The sequence below is a fragment of the Ruditapes philippinarum genome, unplaced genomic scaffold (genome assembly GCF_026571515.1).
Source record: "Ruditapes philippinarum isolate M1 unplaced genomic scaffold, ASM2657151v2 ctg6843_1_1_1_1, whole genome shotgun sequence".
Taxonomy (NCBI): Eukaryota; Metazoa; Mollusca; class Bivalvia; order Venerida; family Veneridae; genus Ruditapes; species Ruditapes philippinarum.
Window position 1 is genome coordinate 29,804 of NW_026861218.1, and position 21,461 is coordinate 51,264.

Genomic DNA, 21,461 nt, shown 5'->3' on the forward strand with positions numbered 1-21,461 from the left:
TCCTCGTCATATTTTGTTGAGTGCGCTGGTATTCAGCAAACCATTGTGGCGGTTCATCATCGTATGGAGAGCGGCGTTTTTTTCTTAGTTTTGGCGCGGTTGTTGATTGCATATCAGCGGTTGTCTCTTCTAGTAAAGACTCAGGCTGCGTTCCACTGAATGAGACACTATGTCCTCCATTGGATAATGTATGTGTCCCATTTGAGCTAGAGGAAGCTACAACTGCTTTCATGGAACTGACCACTTTCTTTGGGATGACAGCTGGATCCTCAGCCAACAATTAAGCCAATCGTCCATTACCTCGTAGTATCTCCAGTTGTTTCTACTGTTACCAGTTGCATTGTTGTTTTTGTTTAATAGTCTTGTGTCTGAAAATAATCAAACTATCATTTTAATGTTTACAAAAGAAATGCTTAAAGCTTAGTACTTTACTGTTTAAACATAAGATAAACGTAAATAAGTGAAACTACATCTGCACAAGAGTAATTATGGAGAAGTTTAAGTGAAATTTCCAGTCGACTGAACTGTAAGTGAATGTAATGAAAACACCCTGAAGAAAATGAGCATATCTTCAGTGCTCTTTACCTTGTAGGTCTTTTGTTAAATCTGTGTAAAAGAGAATTAAATAGATAATTACATATTTTTCAAACTGATCATCTTCTTCCTGCAATCTTCCCAGGAGTAGTCGTGACCCTTCTCTTTAAGGTCAGCTGCCACACGTAGCCATGCCTGACGAGAAGTCACTGTGCTACTTTCGAAGAGATGGTTTAGTTCTCTTCGTCTGTCTATAAGTTGCACACTCTAAATGAACATTCAAACTTTAATGAAACAATCAATCTTACCGTTGGAACATTTTTCAAATAGATTCTCAGGCACTCTAGAATCGTAAAAATTATTTTCAACATTTTATAGCGATAACTCGCGTAAACTTCCAATGTCCGCCATGTTGAAATTCCAAGCGAATCTCCTTTATCGTCGATTCGCGTGCGCTCACAGATAACACTCTCGCGCGCTCTCGTTCAGGAGACGAGCACTCTATTTTTAGCAGGGCACTCTCCTTCCTGAACGCGCCTCTGTATTCGTTTTCCTAACTGGTTTATGTGTAGATAAAGTATCATGATTTGTTGATGGCTTTTGACTGGTACTTCTGCTAGTCTCAATCATGGGATTCACACTCGACAGTGGACTGGTACTTTTGCTAGCCTCAGTCACGTGATTCACACTCGACTGTGGACTAGTACTTTTGCTAGCCTCAGTCACGTGATTCACACTCAACTGTGGACTGGTACTTTTGCTAGCCTCAGTCACGTGATTCACACTCGACTGTGGACTAGTACTTTTGCTAGCCTCAGTCACGTGATTCACTCTCGAATGTGGACTGGTACTTTTGCTAGTCTCAGTCACGTGATTTACACTCGACTGTGAACTGGTACTTTTGCTAGTCTCAGTCACGTGATGTGTACTCGCACTTATTTCTGTAGATGATGTTGTCGACGTATTTTCATATGCTTTTTGAATATATAATGTAAGACAATATTTAAACCGTTATATGACTTAATACAAATTGTTTTTTGGGGGGTTTTTTTGTTTGTTTGTTTTTTTTGGCTTGAAAATATTCTATTAAAAGCATAAACCGTTATATGACTTAATACAAATTGTTTTTATTGGCTTAAAAATATTCTATTAAAAGCATAAACCGTTATATGACTTAATACAAATTGTTTAATTGGCTTGAAAATATTCTATTAAAAGCATAAACCGTTATATGACTTACATTCAATCAGGGATGTTATATTTCCGATCCTTGAAGATCGTTCAGTACGACATAATTATTATGCTTGTGGTAATTTAGTTCTTTTTATTTGGCTTTTTTCTTGTTGGGTGGTTCCACTATTCCTCACTTGAATACTGTTGAATCACCCTTAGGATATGTGGCCTGTTTTTTAAATTTGTCTTTTGACGTATTATCTGTGATATGCAGGCTTAATAACCTCTGATCCCCTTTCAAAATTCCATTTTATTTAGTTCCGCCCATTGTTTTCTCGTTTAGGGTACATGCATTTTTTTACTTGGGGACCATATGCCGCTTTTCATGGAATGGCACTTAGTGTCGCATTGAAGGTTCCATGATAACCGCCATATGAACACATCTGCGGATGTTTCAAAATTCAAAATTGTACCATATCATTTTTAATGTTGAATTCTGCTTAAGCCGATGCTAGGGGGCGTGGACGGTAGTTTGCACCTGACAGTACCGTCCATGAACAGGCTCAATCAAACCGAGCCTGCAACATTTTCAATTGTGTTGTGTTGGACTTTCTTTAGTGATTCTTACTTTCTCTATTTTAATACAAATTGTTTTTATTCTATTAAAAGAATAACGCATTAAACAATAGAACTTCAGGAGTAATAAAAATGTTTCAAATCTTGAAAGTAATAATTCAACGGTACAACCTAAATCAACCTAAATAGAATAAAATGTGAATAATAATTAGAACATTTGATGTTGCCGTTTTGCTGTCAAAATGATTTCGCTTCAACAATAAACTTTAATCTTTTCATTTTTATTCAAATGGATTCTAACTTAGAAATATAATTTTGACCTACTCCACTAAACATTTTATTATTTAGATAGTTTTAAATATATTTGCCTTTAATATATCCTTTTTACGTTAAATAATGAAAGAAATAGTTACTCTGTGTGTCGTATATCATGATTTTCCAATGACCACCGCAGTATTCATCCGGATTACCTTCACATTTGTAGGTACAAGATGCTGTCCTGTTATAAAACTTTATTTTATTTCCACAAAAACACTCTTCGCCACTCTGTCAAAAGAACAATGATTATGTTTAAGTCATTAATTTATAAACAAGATATTTAAAAAGCACTGATTCGAAAACTCAGGTAATGGATATAAAAACTTCTAAGTTTGAAACCTGAATCTTAAAATATATAGATTATTACAGAAAATAAGCGAGATCATTTTGAGAGGCAAGCAAGTAGCAAGCTGCTCGCAAACGCATTGTGTTGGTTTTATCATGGCGTGGCTCAAAAATGTCTCCATGGCCAAAGATAATATATTGTGTTATGTGATAGGAATATTTATGAAATATTAAAGCTATTTCCTTTGTTTATCTTAAGTGACAAATTGTTAATAACGCATTAAATATTTTTCCTGGTGAAATACTTTTGCAAATATTACTGTGTGTGTTTTTAATCTGCTATTTACTCGGATTTTAACGCATATTGAGTGAGCGGTCGGTTCACCTAACCGGCTTTCCGGGATAACTCACCACGTATTGCCATAGTTCTCCGCAAGTGACCGACTACTTATCTGACATGACTTTTAGAGGTGAGAGACAAATGACTAATAAACTAATTGTACGGGATCAGTTGTCACTAAGAAATTTTGCCCCCTACGAACATGGAACCAACAATCTCTGGCTTACTTGAAGTAATTCAACAGAATACTTTTGACATTAGCAAGGTGTCTATGTGCAAGCAATACTAAAATATAACTGCACAAAAATATCTCTTATAAAATTCATATTCAAAAATAAATCCACTTCTAATAAACGCTCATGTTACAATATCGCAAAGTTATGAGTACATCAAGGATACAAACATTTAACACTTACCACATCAGGAAGTATAACACAAGGAAAAACAGTCATAACTTGTTGCTTTTTTTTTTTTTTGCCTTTTTTTTTGTAAATATATAGATGAACTCATAAATTGATTTAAGTAAAGGCGGCGATATTATATGCCAATTTGTTTCATGGTTACATGTTTTTATGTCCCTTGTTAAACATACGACAATCAGTTTCGCATTTGCAAACGAATTCTAATCATTTTTGTATACATTGCTTGCAATGTATACAGAGAAATAAGCTAAATATCCATAATCGTTACAGGTTCAGCCTCTACCGAACATAATCCACTTCAGAATAAATTCCGCAATAGAAACCAGGGGCCCTATTCATAAAGAATCTTAAGTTTTAAGGGAAGAAAATCCTTAAGTCCAATAATTTCCCTAAGGTAAAAAATTCCTTAAATAGTTCCCTTAAATATCACCTAAAAAGGGAATTTTGACTTAAGGTTTTTTATGAATAAGACTTAAGATTTTCCTTATAAATTAAGGGAAAATTGTATGATTTTAAGGGAAAACTTCGAGTTAAGGGGAAATTTTTCACTTAAGATTATTTATGAATACGGCACCAGTTCTTTATTCTGCAGTATTGTTACATTCCGATTACACGTCATTTTAATGTTTTAAAAGTTCCAAATCGTTTATTTTCATTAAATGATACATTTCTATATAGAAAACAAAAAAATAACAGTCCATTGATAAAATTCTTAGTATACTCAACATCACTAATTCCGCGTCATCACTTATTTCACGGTAATGGCATATTTTTATGTGACCAGTCTTAAAATTGGTCAGAATTGACATATTTTATTCATACACCTAAACAACAAAGTTTTTGTTTAAAATATTGTAAATCTATAGATTTTCACGTAAAACAGAACATCATTTTATAAACTTCTGCAAAAAGCAACAATAGTCCTTAATTTTGTGCATATGTCTGAAACAATCATCATTTTCTACATGTTCTTGTTCGTTCAAAAAATAAATTTTGAGGTACAATGATAAGATACTTTTAATATTAAAAATTGTGCAAAATAACATGTAGAAATTTTACCTGAAACATGAAAAAACTGAAGTGTAACACCATTACCGCGATTTAAAAGATGACATATTGTTTTCAAAATGGCCGACATATGGTCTACGTCTGCCTCATTTAAACTGATTTTTACTAAATATATTGTTGTGTCCTTGTGTCATACAGCACAAAATAATAAATGTTACAGCTTATGACAAATTTTGTACCATAAGGTACCATAAGTTTTATGTGTTGTTTTCTTTCTTGCTTCAAAGCATTAAGTACCGTGAACTAAGAGGAGCACAGTATATATACCTACGCGTTAAAATTTGCATAAACGCATGCGCGTGCAAGCATGAATAAATACATCGTAAATATAGTAGATCAAAAGTCGTCAGAAATGTATAAATGAGACGAAACATCTAAAATAGAAATTTAATCAAATAAAGTTCCTGATTTACAATTATGCAATAAAATTTTTCAAAAATGTTTTACAAAACGAGTATGGAGCTCCGTAACAAAAATTATTTGCCTGCATATACCTTTAAAAAAAGCCGAAAATTAGTATCGCAGCTTCGATTTGTTTGAAAAAAAAATAGAAATTTCATAGCAATTTTTTAATACCTTTTTACACATGATTTTCCTTTCATTTTTGTATGCCTTAAAATTTATGAAAAGAAATATGTTTCGAAATTCAGCGGTTATTGCCTGATTCAGTAATGGGTAAATAAAAAAACAAATTGGCCACTCGACCATTCGACAATAACAATTCGTCAGACTTGGAATATTGACGGACGATTGTCCAGTGTATGTGACCCAATCTTCAGAAAAAGGGCAAATAACCCGGAAAAAAACGAAACAAAGAAATAATTGGTACGATAATGACTGTAAGGGGAAACAAAAAGAATTTTATAGAAACTTGAATATTTATAGAGCAGATAAAACTACAGAAAATAAAATAAATGTGGTAAAATCTAGAACGGAGTATTAAACATTAGTTAGAAATAAAACGCTTAATCACGATATTCAGGTAACCAAAACATTAGAAAAATTCCGTTTTAAAAATGCAAAAGAATATTGGAAGCTATTAAAGAAGACAGGTTTACGGGCAGAAAAACATAGTATATCCTGTACACATTTTGCCGAATACTTTAAAGCGATAAATAACCCAGATTCTTTTTCTTTTTTTTTCAACTGGACGCTGATGCAATTAATTCTAACGAACTATATGACAATGGTGAATTTCAGTGTATGTTTGATGAACTTGATTTAGAAATCACGAAGAAATGAAAAATTACGCGCATGCTTAGAACTTACGGAGGACCAGATTATTTTATAATTGAATTTTACAAATACGGAATTTACTCGCTACTACCATATTTACTCAAGCTTTTCGACAAATTACTATCACAAGGTGATTTTCCCCAAATGTGGTCGGAAGGTTTTATAATACCTTTCTATAAAAAAAGAGATACTAATTTACCAGACAATTACAGGGGAGTAACATTTCATGGAATGGCACTTACGTGTCACATTGAAGGTTCCATGATAACCGCCATATGAACACATCTGCGGATGTTTCAAAATTCTAAATTGTACCAGTTCATGTTAAATGTTGAATTCTGCTTAAGCCGGTGCTAGGGGGCGTGGACGGTACAGTACCGTCCGTGAACAGGCTCAATCAAACCGAGCCTGCAACATTTTCAGTTTTGCGGTGTTGAGTTTTTTAGGGATTCTTATTTTCTCTATTTTTATCGCCACATCAGCGTTTTTTGTGCCGTGTGGAGGCTGTAAAAAGTCGCCCCGTACATTCAATCAGAGATGTTATATTTCCGATCCTTAAAGATCGTTCAGCACGACATTATTGTTGTGCTTGTGGTAATTTAGTTATTTCTATTCGGCTATTTTCTTGTTGGGTGGTTCCAGTATTCCTCACTTGAATACTGTTGAATCACCCTTAGGATATGTGGCCTGCTTTTTAAATTTGTCTTTTGACGTCTTATCTGTGATATGCAGGCTTCATAACCTCTGATCCCCTTTCAAAATTCCATTTTATTTAGTTCCGCCCATTGTTTTCTCGTTTAGGGCACACGCATTTTTTTACTTGGGGACCATATGCCGCTTTTCATGGAATGGCACTTACGTGTCACATTGAAGGTTCCATGATAACCGCCATATGAACACATCTGCGGATGTTTCAAAATTGTACCAGTTCATGTTAAATGTTGAATGAAGCCGGTGCTAGGGGACGTGGACGGTAGTTTGCACTTTACAGTACCGTCCATGAACAGGCTCAATCAAACCGAACCTGCAACATTTTCAGTTTTGCCTTGATGAGCTTTCTTTAGGAATTCTTATTTTCTCTATTTTACTAAGTACCCTAGGTAAACTTTTTTTCAAAAACACTTAATACAGATAATTTGGCAGAGAACTATCACGTTTACGTTGACGCACAACAGGATTTAGGTCAAAGATGGGAACTGTTGATAATATTTATGTATTACAAAGTATCATTAATCGTATAATTTCTGGAAAAAACGTCTTTTTGTTTGCTTCGTTGACTTTACAAAAACATTTGATTTTATTGTTGGGGATAATCTATGGTTAAAGCTGATAAAATTAGTAGTCAGGGGAAAAGTAATGAAAGTTTTGAAATCTATGTATACAAACGTCAAAGCCAGAATTAAATTATCAAATACATTGAGCGAAACTTTCATGTGTTCATTAGGGTTCCATCAAGGGGACAGCTTGTCCCATTTTCTCTTTTCTATGTACATAAATGATTTAGAAGATACTTTTATATTAAAGGGTTTTAAAGGCATAGACTTAGGTCCTCTGAAATTGTTCCTATTATTACACGCGGACGACATTGCTATTATATCGGAAACAAAAGATATTCAAAAGGGATTAAATATTTTAAAATATTATTGCGAGGAATGGAAAACTAAACGTAAATAAAACAAAAATAATGGTTTTTGAATGGGTGGAAGAAATCAGCAAAATTAAAGTTTTTGATATGGAAATACAGAAATTGAAATAGTAAATAAATTCAAATATCTAGGAATCGTTTTTACAGTGGGAAGATCATTTTCCAAAACCTTCGAAGCACTTTCAGGACAAGCATTAAAGGCAATTTTTAAACTTAACTCTTATATGCGAAACTTCCCTAATATCTCAGTTTCACACATACTCGACCTTTTTGACAAGTTAATAACACCTATTTTAAGCTATGGATGCGAGGTATGGGGTTTCATGGAAGCAAAAAAGATAGAGAATATACATTTGAAATTTTGCAAACTTTTATTAGGAGTAAGGCCAAAGACTCAAAATAACTTCGTTTATGGAGAATTAGGCAGAGAACAATTAATACAGCTTAGAATGACACGAATCTTAAAATTTTGGTTTAAAATATTGAAATCGGAACAACATTTGTACATTAAAAGGTTTACAATATGATTATATTTAATATAGAAGAACAAAAACAAAATTATAAATGTTGGGCTAATGCAATTAAACAATCACTTCAGAGACTAGGGTTTTATCAGGGAGTGGTTAATCAGGGAGTGGGAAATGAAATTTTATTTTTGAATTCGGTAAAACGGAGACTTCAAGATGCAAAACTGGACAGAATCTCTGCGCAATTCACCAAGAGCTTCCCTCTACATTTTTTTTTTTCAAACTTTAATTTTAAATTGTATCTTGAACAAATTAACATTCAGAAATTTAGTATAGCATTAACAAGATTTAGAGTTTTAGCACATAGGTTATAAATCGAAACAGGTAGATGGCATAAACCTAACAAGATTCCAAGAAATAAAAGAAAATGTATAATATGTAACAAACTCGCGGATGAATACTAGTACCATTTCTTATTAGAATGTACTTTATATTGTGAAATAAGAACTAAGTATTTACCAAAGTACTACTGGAAAAGACCAAGCATACCTAAATTTATCGAATTTATGTCAAACAAACGGACTACTATGATAAGAAAACTGTCCACCTTTATTTATAAAGCCTTGAAATCCGTACACCGATTTACTTTTCCTAAAATTATTTTCACTTACACTTTTCTCCTACAACGTCATTTTCACAAGGATATATTTATATCCTATTTTGTTAAATCATTCATTAATTAAAAGATATACATTTAATATGTAAGTGTAATGCACATGTGTATTTGATCATAAGTTCAGGTTATATTATGCAATATTAGGTTTCCTCTAGTAAAACACACATATTTATATGTAATTGTAATGTATTTAATCACAAGTTGAGGTTGTATTGTGAATTATTAAGTTTCTTCCGGTTAAACCATAATGCAATTTATCTTATTTTTTTATTTCTTAGTGTTTAAAGGCTATATGCATGCAACATAATTAATTCTTTTAATTGTTATATAAAATGTGTACCTTAACCTAAAATATAATGAATAGAACCATGACAATAAGGTGTAGTTGTACAAAATAATGGTCAGTTAAAAAAACTGCGGCCAGATCAGTTTTCATGATAAGTAAATACTGGTATTTATTCAATTTTTGCAGGTATTCACGTGATTGTGACTGTTAAGTGTTCCGTTATTGCACCTGTATATTAAATTGTTTAAAGCTATACGATTTACATTTTATAGAATTTATGATTTATTTTTTATAAAATTTATTAAAAAATCATATTGCTTCCAATAGAATATATCGTTTCCAGTTCTGCCTATTTTAAAGTAGGTTTCTATCTGTTAGCAAACTTTCCTGCATGCGCCATCATTTTAAAAAAGCAATTTACTATCATATCTATTTCATACAAGCATTTTGGAAGTATTATATTTTTTTAAAATTCTGCAGCATAGTTGTCAATTGGCTTATTGCAATATATGTAGTCCTTTTCTTGTTGTTTACTTTGTAAATGTGTAAGTGGTAACAGTTCTATGATGTTTGTAATATGACAATCATTAAGGATAGAAAGTTATCTGGTTTTCTTGAAAACTATAGAGCAAATATTTCGTTTGGTATCTTAAATAAAAGGTGATACTTTAACAGTTTCATTGAATAGTGCATTTAATGCATGTAATGATATAAATATGACGTCCTGATTGAAAAAAGTAAGTTACCATGCAATTTACGTCAGTGTACAGGGGATCTAGTAACAAAACATGTCATGTTCCTCTTTATAAATATACTCATATGTTCCTCTTTACACAGTATACCTGATGAATGGGGGGGGGGGGATCCACTTGCAATTGTTTACATAATGACGTAATCATGTGTACACTTAAACAATAGAATGGGGTGACACACGTGTGTCACTCAAAACAATAGAATGGATGACACACGTGTGTCACGAATAACAATAGAAAGCTTAGCACACAAATGTTTTAATCCCGCCAAAATAAAATGGGTGCCTTATTAGATTGAAATAAAAAATGGCGCACTGTTTCTCCATTACAAAAGAAAACGAAACATATTTGTAGGGGTCACATAAATATGGTCTAAAGTACACAATAGAAAAATGTTACCATAAAGGATTAACTAATTCGGTCAAAATATACAAAGGAAAACTATAATCAAATTATTATTGGTTTAAACTATGAAAAAAAAATTAGGACAAAATATTATTAATAAGTCTAGACCAGCTGTGGTCAACTTATCTAATAAACTACTTTAGTATCTGGTATTTCTTCTTCTTGATATTGTATTTTACTATCATCAGAAAAATGTAAAGTTTAATCAATTGTTTACATAAATGACTTAAGAGTGTGTACTTTTATTAACAATAGAACAGGTAACACTCCAAAAAGAGCAAATGAGCAACCAAAATGAGCATATGAGCAACTAAAATGAGCGACTGAGCAAGGAAAAATGAATAAATGAGCAATCAAATGAGCAAATGAGCACCCAAAACGAGCAAATGAGAAACCAAATGAGCGAGTAAAATGAGCAAATGAGGAACCAAACGAGCAAATGAGCAACCAAATGAGCAAATTAAATGAGCAAGTAAAACGAGCAAATGAGCAACCAAAAAGAGCAAATGAGCAAGTAAAATGAGCAAATGAGCAACCAAAATGAGCAAATGAGCAAGTAAAATGAGCAAATGAGCAACCGAATGAGCAAATGAAATTAGCAGATGAGCAACCAAATGAGCAAATGAGCAACCAAAATGAGCAAATCAGCAACCAAATGAGCAAATGAGCAAGTGAAATGAGCAAATGAGCAACTAAATGACAAATTAGCAACCAAATGAGCAACCAAATGAGCAAATGAGCAAGTATAATGAGCAAATGAGCCACCAAAAGAGCAAATGAGCAAGTGAAATGAGCAAATGAGCAACCAAATGAGCAAATGGGCAAGTGAAATGAGCAAATGAGCAACCAAAATGAGCAAAAGAGCAACCAAATGAGCAAATGAGCCAGCTAAATGAGCAAATGAGCAACCAAATGAGCAAATGAGCAACCAAAATGAGCAAATGAGCAACCAAATGAGCAAATGAGCGAGTATAATAAGCAAATGAGCAACCAAATGAGCAAATGAGCAAGTAAAATGAGCAAATGAGCAACCAAATGAGCAAATGAGCAAGTGAAATGAGCAAATAAGCAACCAAATGAGCAAGTGAAATGAGCAAATGAGCAACCAAAATGAGCAAAAGAGCAACCAAATGAGCCAGCAAAATGAGCAAATGAGCAAATAAAATGAGCGACTGAGCAAGCAAAATGAGTTAATGAACACCCAATTGAGCCACTAAGCAAGCAAAACGAGAAAATGAGAAACGAAATAAATTCGTTGGGAGTATAAAAAGGAGAATTGGCATTAATTGTGGCATTTGATCGCTTAAAATAATGGTATTCACATGTCTTTTGTGTTATAAAAAATTCAATAAAAAGTACAATTTAAATAGGCATTCGCATCTCAAACATAAGAACAGTATGTCTGAAAATAATATCAGCGATGGAAATACATCAGATGAGGAACCAAATCGTAAACCTTATCTATATAGAAACATTTTTCGATCGGTTGAGACCTAATAGATCCAAATCTCATCATTACGAAGAAGACGATGACCAGTGAACAAGATAATGACGATGAATCTTCTACTATAGGGAATGACAATGGCAAACAATATGATGATGTTAACAAGAAAAAACATATTGACATATGGAAGTATTTTACAGAGCTCACATATGAACAAGGAGATGACGTTTTAAATGAAACAGCCAGAAAAAATGCGTAATGAAGACCCTGATAGCTCTCTTGAAGAATATAAGAAATAAAGCTTTTAAAAAAATTATGCTCCGTGTATCATAAAGCATTCAGAGAAGTTTATTTGGATTTTATTGGAAAAATGTATGCACTTCAGCGCAATCCTACACATAAAAAGATCATGGGAACTGTTAAAAGATTGAGAGAGGAAGCTAATTTCGAAAATGATGAAGCTATACAATATGCTGTTAAAAAAAGAAAATTTATGTTAGAGCGTGTTATGGACAAGTACCCATTACCAGAACTTGAAGAAACATTTGATGATGATAATGATGATGATGATGATGATGATGATGATGATGATGATGATGATGATGATGATGATGATGATGATGACGACGACAGTGAAAAAGCAACTAGTAGTGATAAATACTGACATTTTATCAATAAATGAACAAAATTATTAAAGACATGTGAAAGTCTATATTATTTATTCATATTTTGGAAAGACAAAAGGACAAATGTTAGTGTGGTACATTATGATTAGCACATTTTTTATCATATGCCAAATGCGTTTTATTTTAAATATTTCTTTTTGTAAATGCAGTCTGTAATAAATAAATTAAACTGTATCATTAGATCTTTGTTTTATTTTGTTTATAAATTTATGTATATCCTTTTTCTTAAATCGTCCAACTAATCCATGTTAACGCCTGGGTGTATATAGTTGAAATGCAAAAAAGTTATCTGGAGAGAGAAATCTAGTCAAGGGTATGTGAAAACTTGACATAAAAAATCTATCACCAAATAGCTGTTTTTGCTCTGATGATATTTTTGAATATTAAGTAAAATCCATATTACCACTTCAAGCATGTCAGGAAAATAGTTATACTGTGGCAACTATAAGGAAGAACTCGTTTTTAATGGTGGACAAGAAGTGAGTAATTTAGGGACACACCTGTATACAAAGGGCTTACTTATTGACATGAAATTAAAAACTTATAATTATTGTTTCTTTCTGTTATCAAGTCATAAAAGGACCAAATGTTTATCTTGGCGCTGACATCAATTTCACAGATGTAACAAATCTGACGGTTCATTGCTATACAAATTCCAAGGTGATGACATTATCACTTCAGTGTCGAAATGTAAGATTTAATTGGTTTCTTCGTTCTGGCAATTAACAGCAGAAAATGTTTAATCTTTGCTAGATCAAAATATAAAAAATAAGAATGTGAATAAAAAAGAGTTTCAGTACAATGTATATAATTTTAGGTTGTAATTCCTATATATCCTCGCTTAAAAGTGGTAAACCAAATCGTTTAAAATTTCTCCATTGAATAAATGAATGTTCATAACTGATCCGAAACCATACTTTCATCGACATGGAAAGGCGTCCCTTTGTGGATTTATTACCTGGTTGAAATATATGTTACATCTGGGGTCATACTGGTTATACATCCTTAAGGGATTGTTTGTTTTATCAGGTAACCACATTGTCTGGTTAAGAGTTTAAACCATAAATATGATAAAAGCAAGATTTACTAGCTGGTAAAGAAAGATTTATTTTCTAATTAAGGATTATTCATTGACAATTATTGTTTTGTTTTACTCTAATGAGTTCTAAAGATACATGTATATAGGTGTTGAAACCATTGACAAAACAGGCCTCAGTAATTATATTATAAGAAAACAATAATTGGGTATGAATTCTAAATAAAAGGCAACTTGTTTTTTATGTATCCCACCTGACTATCAAGTTTTATCAAATTTACTGCTTTAGAAATACACAGTAAATTAATTAGATCAAGCATTGTATGAACCGCAGAGAAAGTACTTGCCTTCAATGAGAGGTTGAATTGACCTATTTTGATCTGTGGCCTTGGATTTGATGCGTAGTAACTTTAATGAAGAGAATTATATACAAAATAAGTGGCATAGGTTTGTTTCTTGTCAACATGTGCAAAAATATGACATGTCAATTTTTGGAAAAATGACAAAAGAGGCCTCATTATATTATAAGAAAACAATAAATGTAATTTTGCTTTTACATGTATAAGATTGACTTTTTTGGAGTGTTGCCTGTTCTATTGTTATAAAGTACACACTCTTAAGTCATTAGGTAAACAATTGATTAAACTTTACATTTTTCTGATGATAGTAAAATATAATATCAAGAAGAAGAAATACCAGATACTAAAGTAGTTTATTAGATGAGTTGACCACAGCTGGTCTAGACTTATTAATAATATTTTGTCCTAATTTTCTTTTCATAGTTTAAACCAATAATTTGATTATAGTTTTCCTTTGTATATTTTGACCGAATTAGTTAATCCTTTATGGTAACATTTTTCTATTGTGTTACTTTAGACCATATTTATGTGACCCCTACCAAATATGTTTCGTTTTCCTTTTGTAATGGAGAAACAGTGCGCCATTTTTTATTTCAATCTAATAAGGCATCCATTTTATTTTGGCGGGATTAAAACATTTGTGTGCTAAGCTTTCTATTGTTATTCGTGACACACGTGTGTCACCCATTCTATTGTTTAAGTGTACACATGATTACGTCATTATGTAAACAATTGCAAGTGGATCCCCCCCCCCCCAATTCATCATATACCAATGCCAACAATGTGCAAATGATCTATAATATTCACGTATCGATAGCTTCTATAATCTCATGAAAAAAGAAACTATCTTACAAAACTAATGTCTATAGTATTTTATTTAATCGTTGCCTTTTAATGTATTTCATTATGTTTTTTAATGAAACATTCCTGTATTGCCACTTGCATAACATATATTTATGTTGACGTTTTTATTCTTTTGGAAACGAATTGTTCTTAATTTTACAATAGTCGCAATATTTCGACTGTATAGTACTTCCGTAATAAGCGTAACAGGAGGTAACTCCACTTACATTTTAGAACTTATTCAGACAAGAGTGGTCTTACTTTATTTTAATACGGTACTCCGAATGTATCAAAAACACCTTTTTTCAATATTTGAGTCGACTTATACATAAAACTTTAACCCTTTTCAAAATGATTAATATTTGTTCTGTACCTATGCATTTTATACCTTGCTAACTGCATAAACGTTCTCATATTTCAATTTTTAAAAAGTACCTGATTTCTGTTTGTGCAATCAAACGTCTTTAAAGACGTTTTTACTTTATATCCTTTTTGTTCCCTGTTTTATTATCCTTTGTCAATTGGGATATAAAAGGTTGGGGGGCCCAAAAAAATACTCATACAGTTTCCCAAAGTGCAATAACATACAATAAATAACCAAAAAAATGATATTTTTGGGATTTATTGGGAAGTTTTTTTTGACCAATCACAATCCTTTTAATTTCCAACGTTACATATAATCATATGTTACATATAATAGTCAACAAGGAACTTCATTATTAATATTTAAACCTGAAAAAAATGTAAAAAGGTTTTGCAAATATTATGTTTTTGATTATTTGTACTTCTGGCTATCGTTTTCAGTTTTACAAACATAAAAAAGATAACTATGGATCTATCTTTGAACAAAAAAGATTTTTTATATCAATCTTAATGAATCTCATCGTTTACTGAACCACCTTTATCTTGCTGATTTATGTTGAGGATGCTTACAGTAAATCATCGTTTAATCAACCCTATTTGACGGTGTATATACCTCAATATTGCTGAACATTCATTTAGATTCTTTCCAATTAGGTACTTACATTGTAAAATACCGTGACAGGTTTTCTTTATTAGTGTTAAATAATATAGTCCTAAAGTTTTACATATAAGATATCTATATCGCAAGCCTATATTTAAACATGTAGTTCAGCAAAGATAGTTCAAATTGAAGGCGATACTATGGTCACTTTTCCATTTTAGCAGTTTCATTATTTCGTGGCATAATTATTAGTTGACATTTATCATCAAAAACTCATATGACCATAAGAAATTTTCTTAAATATGTTTTGTCAGTAACGAGTATTTTAAGAAATTACATTATCACCCCCACTTTTTTAACAATAACATATCTTAGTATTTCTCTCAGCATTAGAATGAAAAGAAATGGTTGCTTTTATAAAGACTGATATTTGTAATGGTTTACGTTCTTTATACAAAGCATTTGACGGTAGAAGCGTTGACAGAATAAAATAATGTTGTTTAATGTGATTTTATTTCTCGTTGACAAGATTATCCTGTCATTTACTAATACGTTTATATAAGAAAAGCTTGCAATATTTAGATTTACATTGGAAAGTGTTTTGATATAATAGGAAAAATGGAAAGTAAAATTTCTAGATGGAAAATAGTAGCTGACATATTTATAATTTTGATTTCAATTTTGTTCTTTTGGGTTAGTATTTTTGTCTATTTTGTATACGGTACTGTTACAAGATATTTGCCAAAATCATTGCAATAAAAGAGCGAATTTATCAAGGGAGATAATAATAATGCTGTTGGTATAATTACCATTAATTGGTTAGATATGATACTTGTTATATAGGACATGGTGGTGTTACTTTTCTTTAACAATTGTTACATCATTCCATTTCATGATCAAGTTTGCTATCAAAATAAAACAGCTGAACCATTGTTTCACTTGAAAATTGGTTACTTGTTACTGTTGTGCTACCTTAATCGGTAGGGGCGTCCGTAAACCGAGTGGTTAAATATGACATTATTCCACTGTGGTATATTTCAACAACAGTCGAAACTCTATTTCAAAGTAGTGTTAATAACTATATCCATCTTCATTAGCATAAATGTTGTCTTTCTTATTTTCATCGAATCCTTATTCTGTATCACTGTGTATTGAGTGTCTCTTAGCATTACTCTCTAACGATCCTTTATCCGTTTGATCATACAATAGCTCACATTTCTTTTGATTTCCACTGTTAACCAATTTTAGTTTATTGTAGATCGTATTACTGTCACCTGGCGAGCAAGCATTATGTTCCTGCAAATTGTCATATGAATCATTGTGAACAGTCTTATTATTTGATCTGAGATTGAGAGTGCTGTCCCATGACGGACTGTCAATTTCAATCTAAATTCAAGTAAAACATAATTAATTAGCAAACACTTCAAGAGAGCCATGACTATGCTACATCAAATCACGAAAGTACTGCAGATAATTCAAACTTGGTTCACGTAAATTTCAAAACTTGTTAGACTATAAAATAAAAAAGAACAGATTTTACAGAAAAAAAAATGTGGTTCGAAATAATTTAGTTCATTTTACGAGAAAAACTACTGTCAATGACTAAACAGAAAATTGCAGTGTCGACTGTCTGGATTGGGTTTAGTTTTGTTCATCAGGTAGCAGACCAGGCTTATAAAAACTACGGGTATGTACATGAAAAAAGTACACAAAATGCTAACAAAGTGTAAACAATGTAAATTTTGGCAGGAACATTTTGTTGGTTCTAGACTATATAGATTTCACTCTGCAAATTTGGTAATAGAATGAACAAAACATGCTGTTATCATAATATAACTGTAAAATTTGAATTTTTCGCTTATTCAGTGATGTCAACTTTATGTAGTCAATGTTAAATAGAATATTGTATACTCCTTTTTGTATGCTTAACCTACACAAATTTTCTTATTTCAAGTGAAATTTCACCCTGGAGAGGCTAGGATGTACAAAAGGCCTGGTGACGAAAGATGCCCTGTAAGGACATATTAGATGAACCTTTTAAAATTGCATTCTGAGTTAGATTTTCTTTGGCAAAGGCCTTTAGATTCGTTAAAGAAAGAGGATCCGGTTTTGGTTCTTGGTAAAAACTGTCTTTCTTATTGAATGGCAGATATTTCTCAATTAGCTTATTAATCGTGTACATATACAAACCATTGTACAACTTGAAATATTATTGTTATTTTTATAATATGTACCTTTTTAGATAAAAAAATGGATGAAATGTGTCAAAATCATATACATGTATGATATTACATGTAAAAACAAACTGCAGTTTAGATTGTTTTGGAAACGTTGAGGTTATAGAGGGGGTTGAGGATAGTGACCAACCAACGCGCCGAACACCTGTGAGTAAAATTTACCTTTACCATAATTTATGTCGGGGAACGTATTTTTCCCCTAAATGGCTTGGAAAATAATATACAAACATAATTTGGAAGCTTTACTTACCACCTCTTACAAATAATTATAACCAATATCACCGCTATAACGATAATTCCCACTGGCAATAAAATATACAAATAGGAAACAGAAGTTTTGTCATCGCCTGAAAAACGTGTAAACAGAACATGTTTCAGTATGATGATAACAGCATATATTCAGCAAAAGTTTTACTATAGTAAAGGTTATAATTAAAGTGACATTATGCTCATATTTTTATAGTCAACGTCAGCTAAATTGTCTTTATATTTCAAAAGTTTGACTGTTAAAATGGTGTTTGACCAACAGTTGATTTTGGGAAATGTGTAGGATAAAATTTAAATGTGCCTAAAGAATAAAAAGACTGCCCTACTATTTTTATAAACTGAACGTTAAAGGTAAATTCTAATGGATATTTACATAAATTTTGCTTGGATTCGTGCGTTATTTATTGTTTATGCAAAGTAAATTATTAAATTAAATTGAATTATGGCAAAATAAAAACTTATTTTGACTTTCACCATTTCATTAGCTATTTGTCCTTGGATGGGTATAATGTCACTTTAAATAGTAATTAATTTAGGGATTTTATACGGAAGCGTCCTGGTGCCAATTTAACATGTTCTATAAAAAATGAAAACACCTACGTCGGAGATAGCCTAATTAGGAGTTTATAATTCACACGTAGGATAAAAAAGCCTAATAAGGAGTTTATAACTCCTACGTAGGATAAAAAAGCCTAATTAGGAGTTTTTAACTCCTACGTAGGAGTTATAAACTCCTATTTCAGCTTTTTTATCTCTTCTGTACAAATCTTATACTTGTTGTCGTAATTGTTACATAATAAATTTGAATGAGAAACCAATTAATTAATCATGAAATGTGATTACATTAATTTTGCAAATAGTCTACTGTGGAATAGCTGATACTAGCTTTACAGTCTTGTCATTATCATTAATAAAATTAGTGTTCAATTTCCTATGTTCTTTGGACAGATTATACCATTCATTTTGTTTATTTTGATACAAGACAGTTTACATTACATATATATTGAAAATGATGTAATGATAACGTTTGGAATATCAAATATGAACGAAAAAATTTTACAAGATTCTAGTTTAGAATTCCCCTAGATTTACTGAATCTCTTTTCTATTTCTTATCATTAATCATTACGAGGAAAAGAACTTCGAACCTGTGTTCGTTTCCTCACGGTGGTTTAATGTGTAGATAAAAGTATCAGATTTTTGATGGCTTTTGAAATGGTACTTCCTGCTCTCAATCATGGACTTACACTCGACTGTGGACCTGGTTATTTTGCTAGTCTCAGTCACGTGATTCACACTTGCGACTGTAACGGTACTTTTGCTAGTCTCAGTCACGTGATTCACACTCGACTGTGGACTGGACTTTTGCTAGTCTCAGTCACGGGCGTGTTTTACTCGCACTTATTTCTGTAATGATGTTGTCAACGTATTTTATAATGCTTTTGAATATAGTAATGAACCCGTTTATATGACTAAATATAAATTGTTTTTATTGGCTTGAAAATATTCTATTAAAAGCACAAGGCATAAAAACAATATAACTTCAGCAGTAATAAAGATGTTTCAAATCTTGAAAGTAATAATTTAACGGTACAACCTAAATAGCAAAAAAATGTGACTAATAATTAGAACATTTGATGTTAGAAAAATGCCGTTTTGCTGTCAAAATGATTTCGCTTCAACAATAAACTTTAATATTTTCATTTTTATTCAAATGTAAATTATTTTGACCTTCTCCTCTAAACATTTTATTAATTTTTAGATAGTGTTTAATATATTCGCTTTTGCAATATCCTTTTTACGTTAAACGAATGAAAAAAAATAGTTACACTTTGTGACGTATATCATAATTTGCCAATCACCACCACAGTATTCATCCGGGTTACCTCTACATTTGTAGGTACAATGTGCTGTCATTTTACAATGCCTTATTTTATTTCCGCAAAAACACTCTTCCCCACTCTATAAAAAAAAGAACAATGACTATGTTTTAGCCATTAAATAATTTATAAGATTCAACATCCACTCATTCGAAAGTCTTGTAATGGAAATTAAAACTTCTAATGTTGATACTTGAATTTAAAATGTATGGATTATAAAGGAAAAAAAGTTAGATTACCATTAAAACATTAAAATATTTAATTTAATAAAGTTTTTGTTGTTTTTGTTGTTTTTTTTTTTTTAACAAAATATATATCTTTTATTTATTTTATCACGATAGATGGTTGTAAAATGATGTCCCCATGGCTAAAATTAATATATTGTGTTATGAGATAGAAATATTTATGAAATAGTAAAGCTTTTTTTCTATGTTTATCTTAAAGCTGCATTTAATGAATATGTAAAAATAGTTTGCGTCTACTTAAAAACCAAGCATTTTACAGTTTCATGAACCTTTTTAACAGTATTGTTGTAATTCTCATCAAAAATTGTTAATAAATTACGATTTTATTTGGAAAAAACTCCATGGTAATACTAAAGTTCGTATACGAATTTTAATATTATATGCAAATAAGAACTATTATCAGCTCGTTCTGTTTTTAATGAAATTTATATCAATGCAGCTTCAATGACAAATTTTTAATAACGTATCAAATATTTTTCCTGGTGAAATACTTTTGCAAATATTACTTTGTGTTTTTTTATCTGCTATTTACTCGGATTTTTTAACACATATTGTGTAGGTGAGCCGTCTTAAGCTGTATACGGTGGAGCAATGCATGTTACGAGGTGCAGGTTGGAAAGCAAACAAATGCTGATATACGCCATATACTCTTTCAAAATTCTATTCCGCTAAGTTTTTGATATTGTAAAATAACTTTTTATATCAAAATAGTAAAAAAAAATCATACACTTGAAGCAACTGTGTATATAAAAATATTAACGCCACGATTATCCAATGAAATTCAACGTTACAAATGAGCAGCATGGTAATGATGATATTTGTAATGTGATACATAGTCAACGCCAACTTGTACATGACTGATCAGCATTTAATACATTTATTTCAGGGGTGTGGTCACAAACATCTGTATTTTTTTCGGTATTGTATTGGAATATTTATTCAGCACGATAGTGTTCTGTATAGTATACTGTATAGAAACGGGGGCTTTGTCCAGTTTTAAACAGAATTGCCTACAATTTTAAAAAGTTGTTAGAAATTAAAATTTTCCCCAAATGCTAAAAGTATTTAAAAGATTGTTCATTTGAAAATACTAAAAAGAAAAAATGTGGGTTTAAGGGAAATTTAAGGGGACCCTTTCCCGCCTTAATAAGTATTTAATTAAATTCCTGCGGGATCATTCTTTTAGCGCTGAGGAAAATGGAAGTCAACCCACATTGAAATTTGGATAAAAATACAAAAGGACCAGATTCTCTGGGACCTGAAAGCAAAAAACTCACACACTGAACGTAAATGAATTAAAAATTTAAAAAAAAGTTAT

General features: G+C 31.5%; 1 protein-coding gene across 2 annotated transcripts; it reads right to left on the minus strand.

Annotated features, from left to right (window-relative positions):
* Positions 1–918: 918 nt before the first annotated feature.
* Positions 919–19,976, minus strand: LOC132714925 (uncharacterized). 2 transcript variants are annotated; one of them, XM_060697852.1, is made up of 2 exons: positions 19,848–19,976; positions 919–1,508 (listed from the first exon to the last, which is right to left on the minus strand). In XM_060697852.1, the coding sequence occupies exons 1-2, from the start codon at positions 19,933–19,935 to the stop codon at positions 1,042–1,044; spliced, it is 555 nt and encodes a 184-aa protein (XP_060553835.1). In that variant the 5' UTR covers positions 19,936–19,976; the 3' UTR covers positions 919–1,041. The 2 variants fall into 2 exon arrangements, with proteins under 2 accessions (XP_060553835.1, XP_060553836.1); XM_060697853.1 differs by lacking the exon at positions 19,848–19,976 and adding an exon at positions 2,697–2,852.
* Between the last annotated feature and the right edge of the window lie 1,485 nt (positions 19,977–21,461).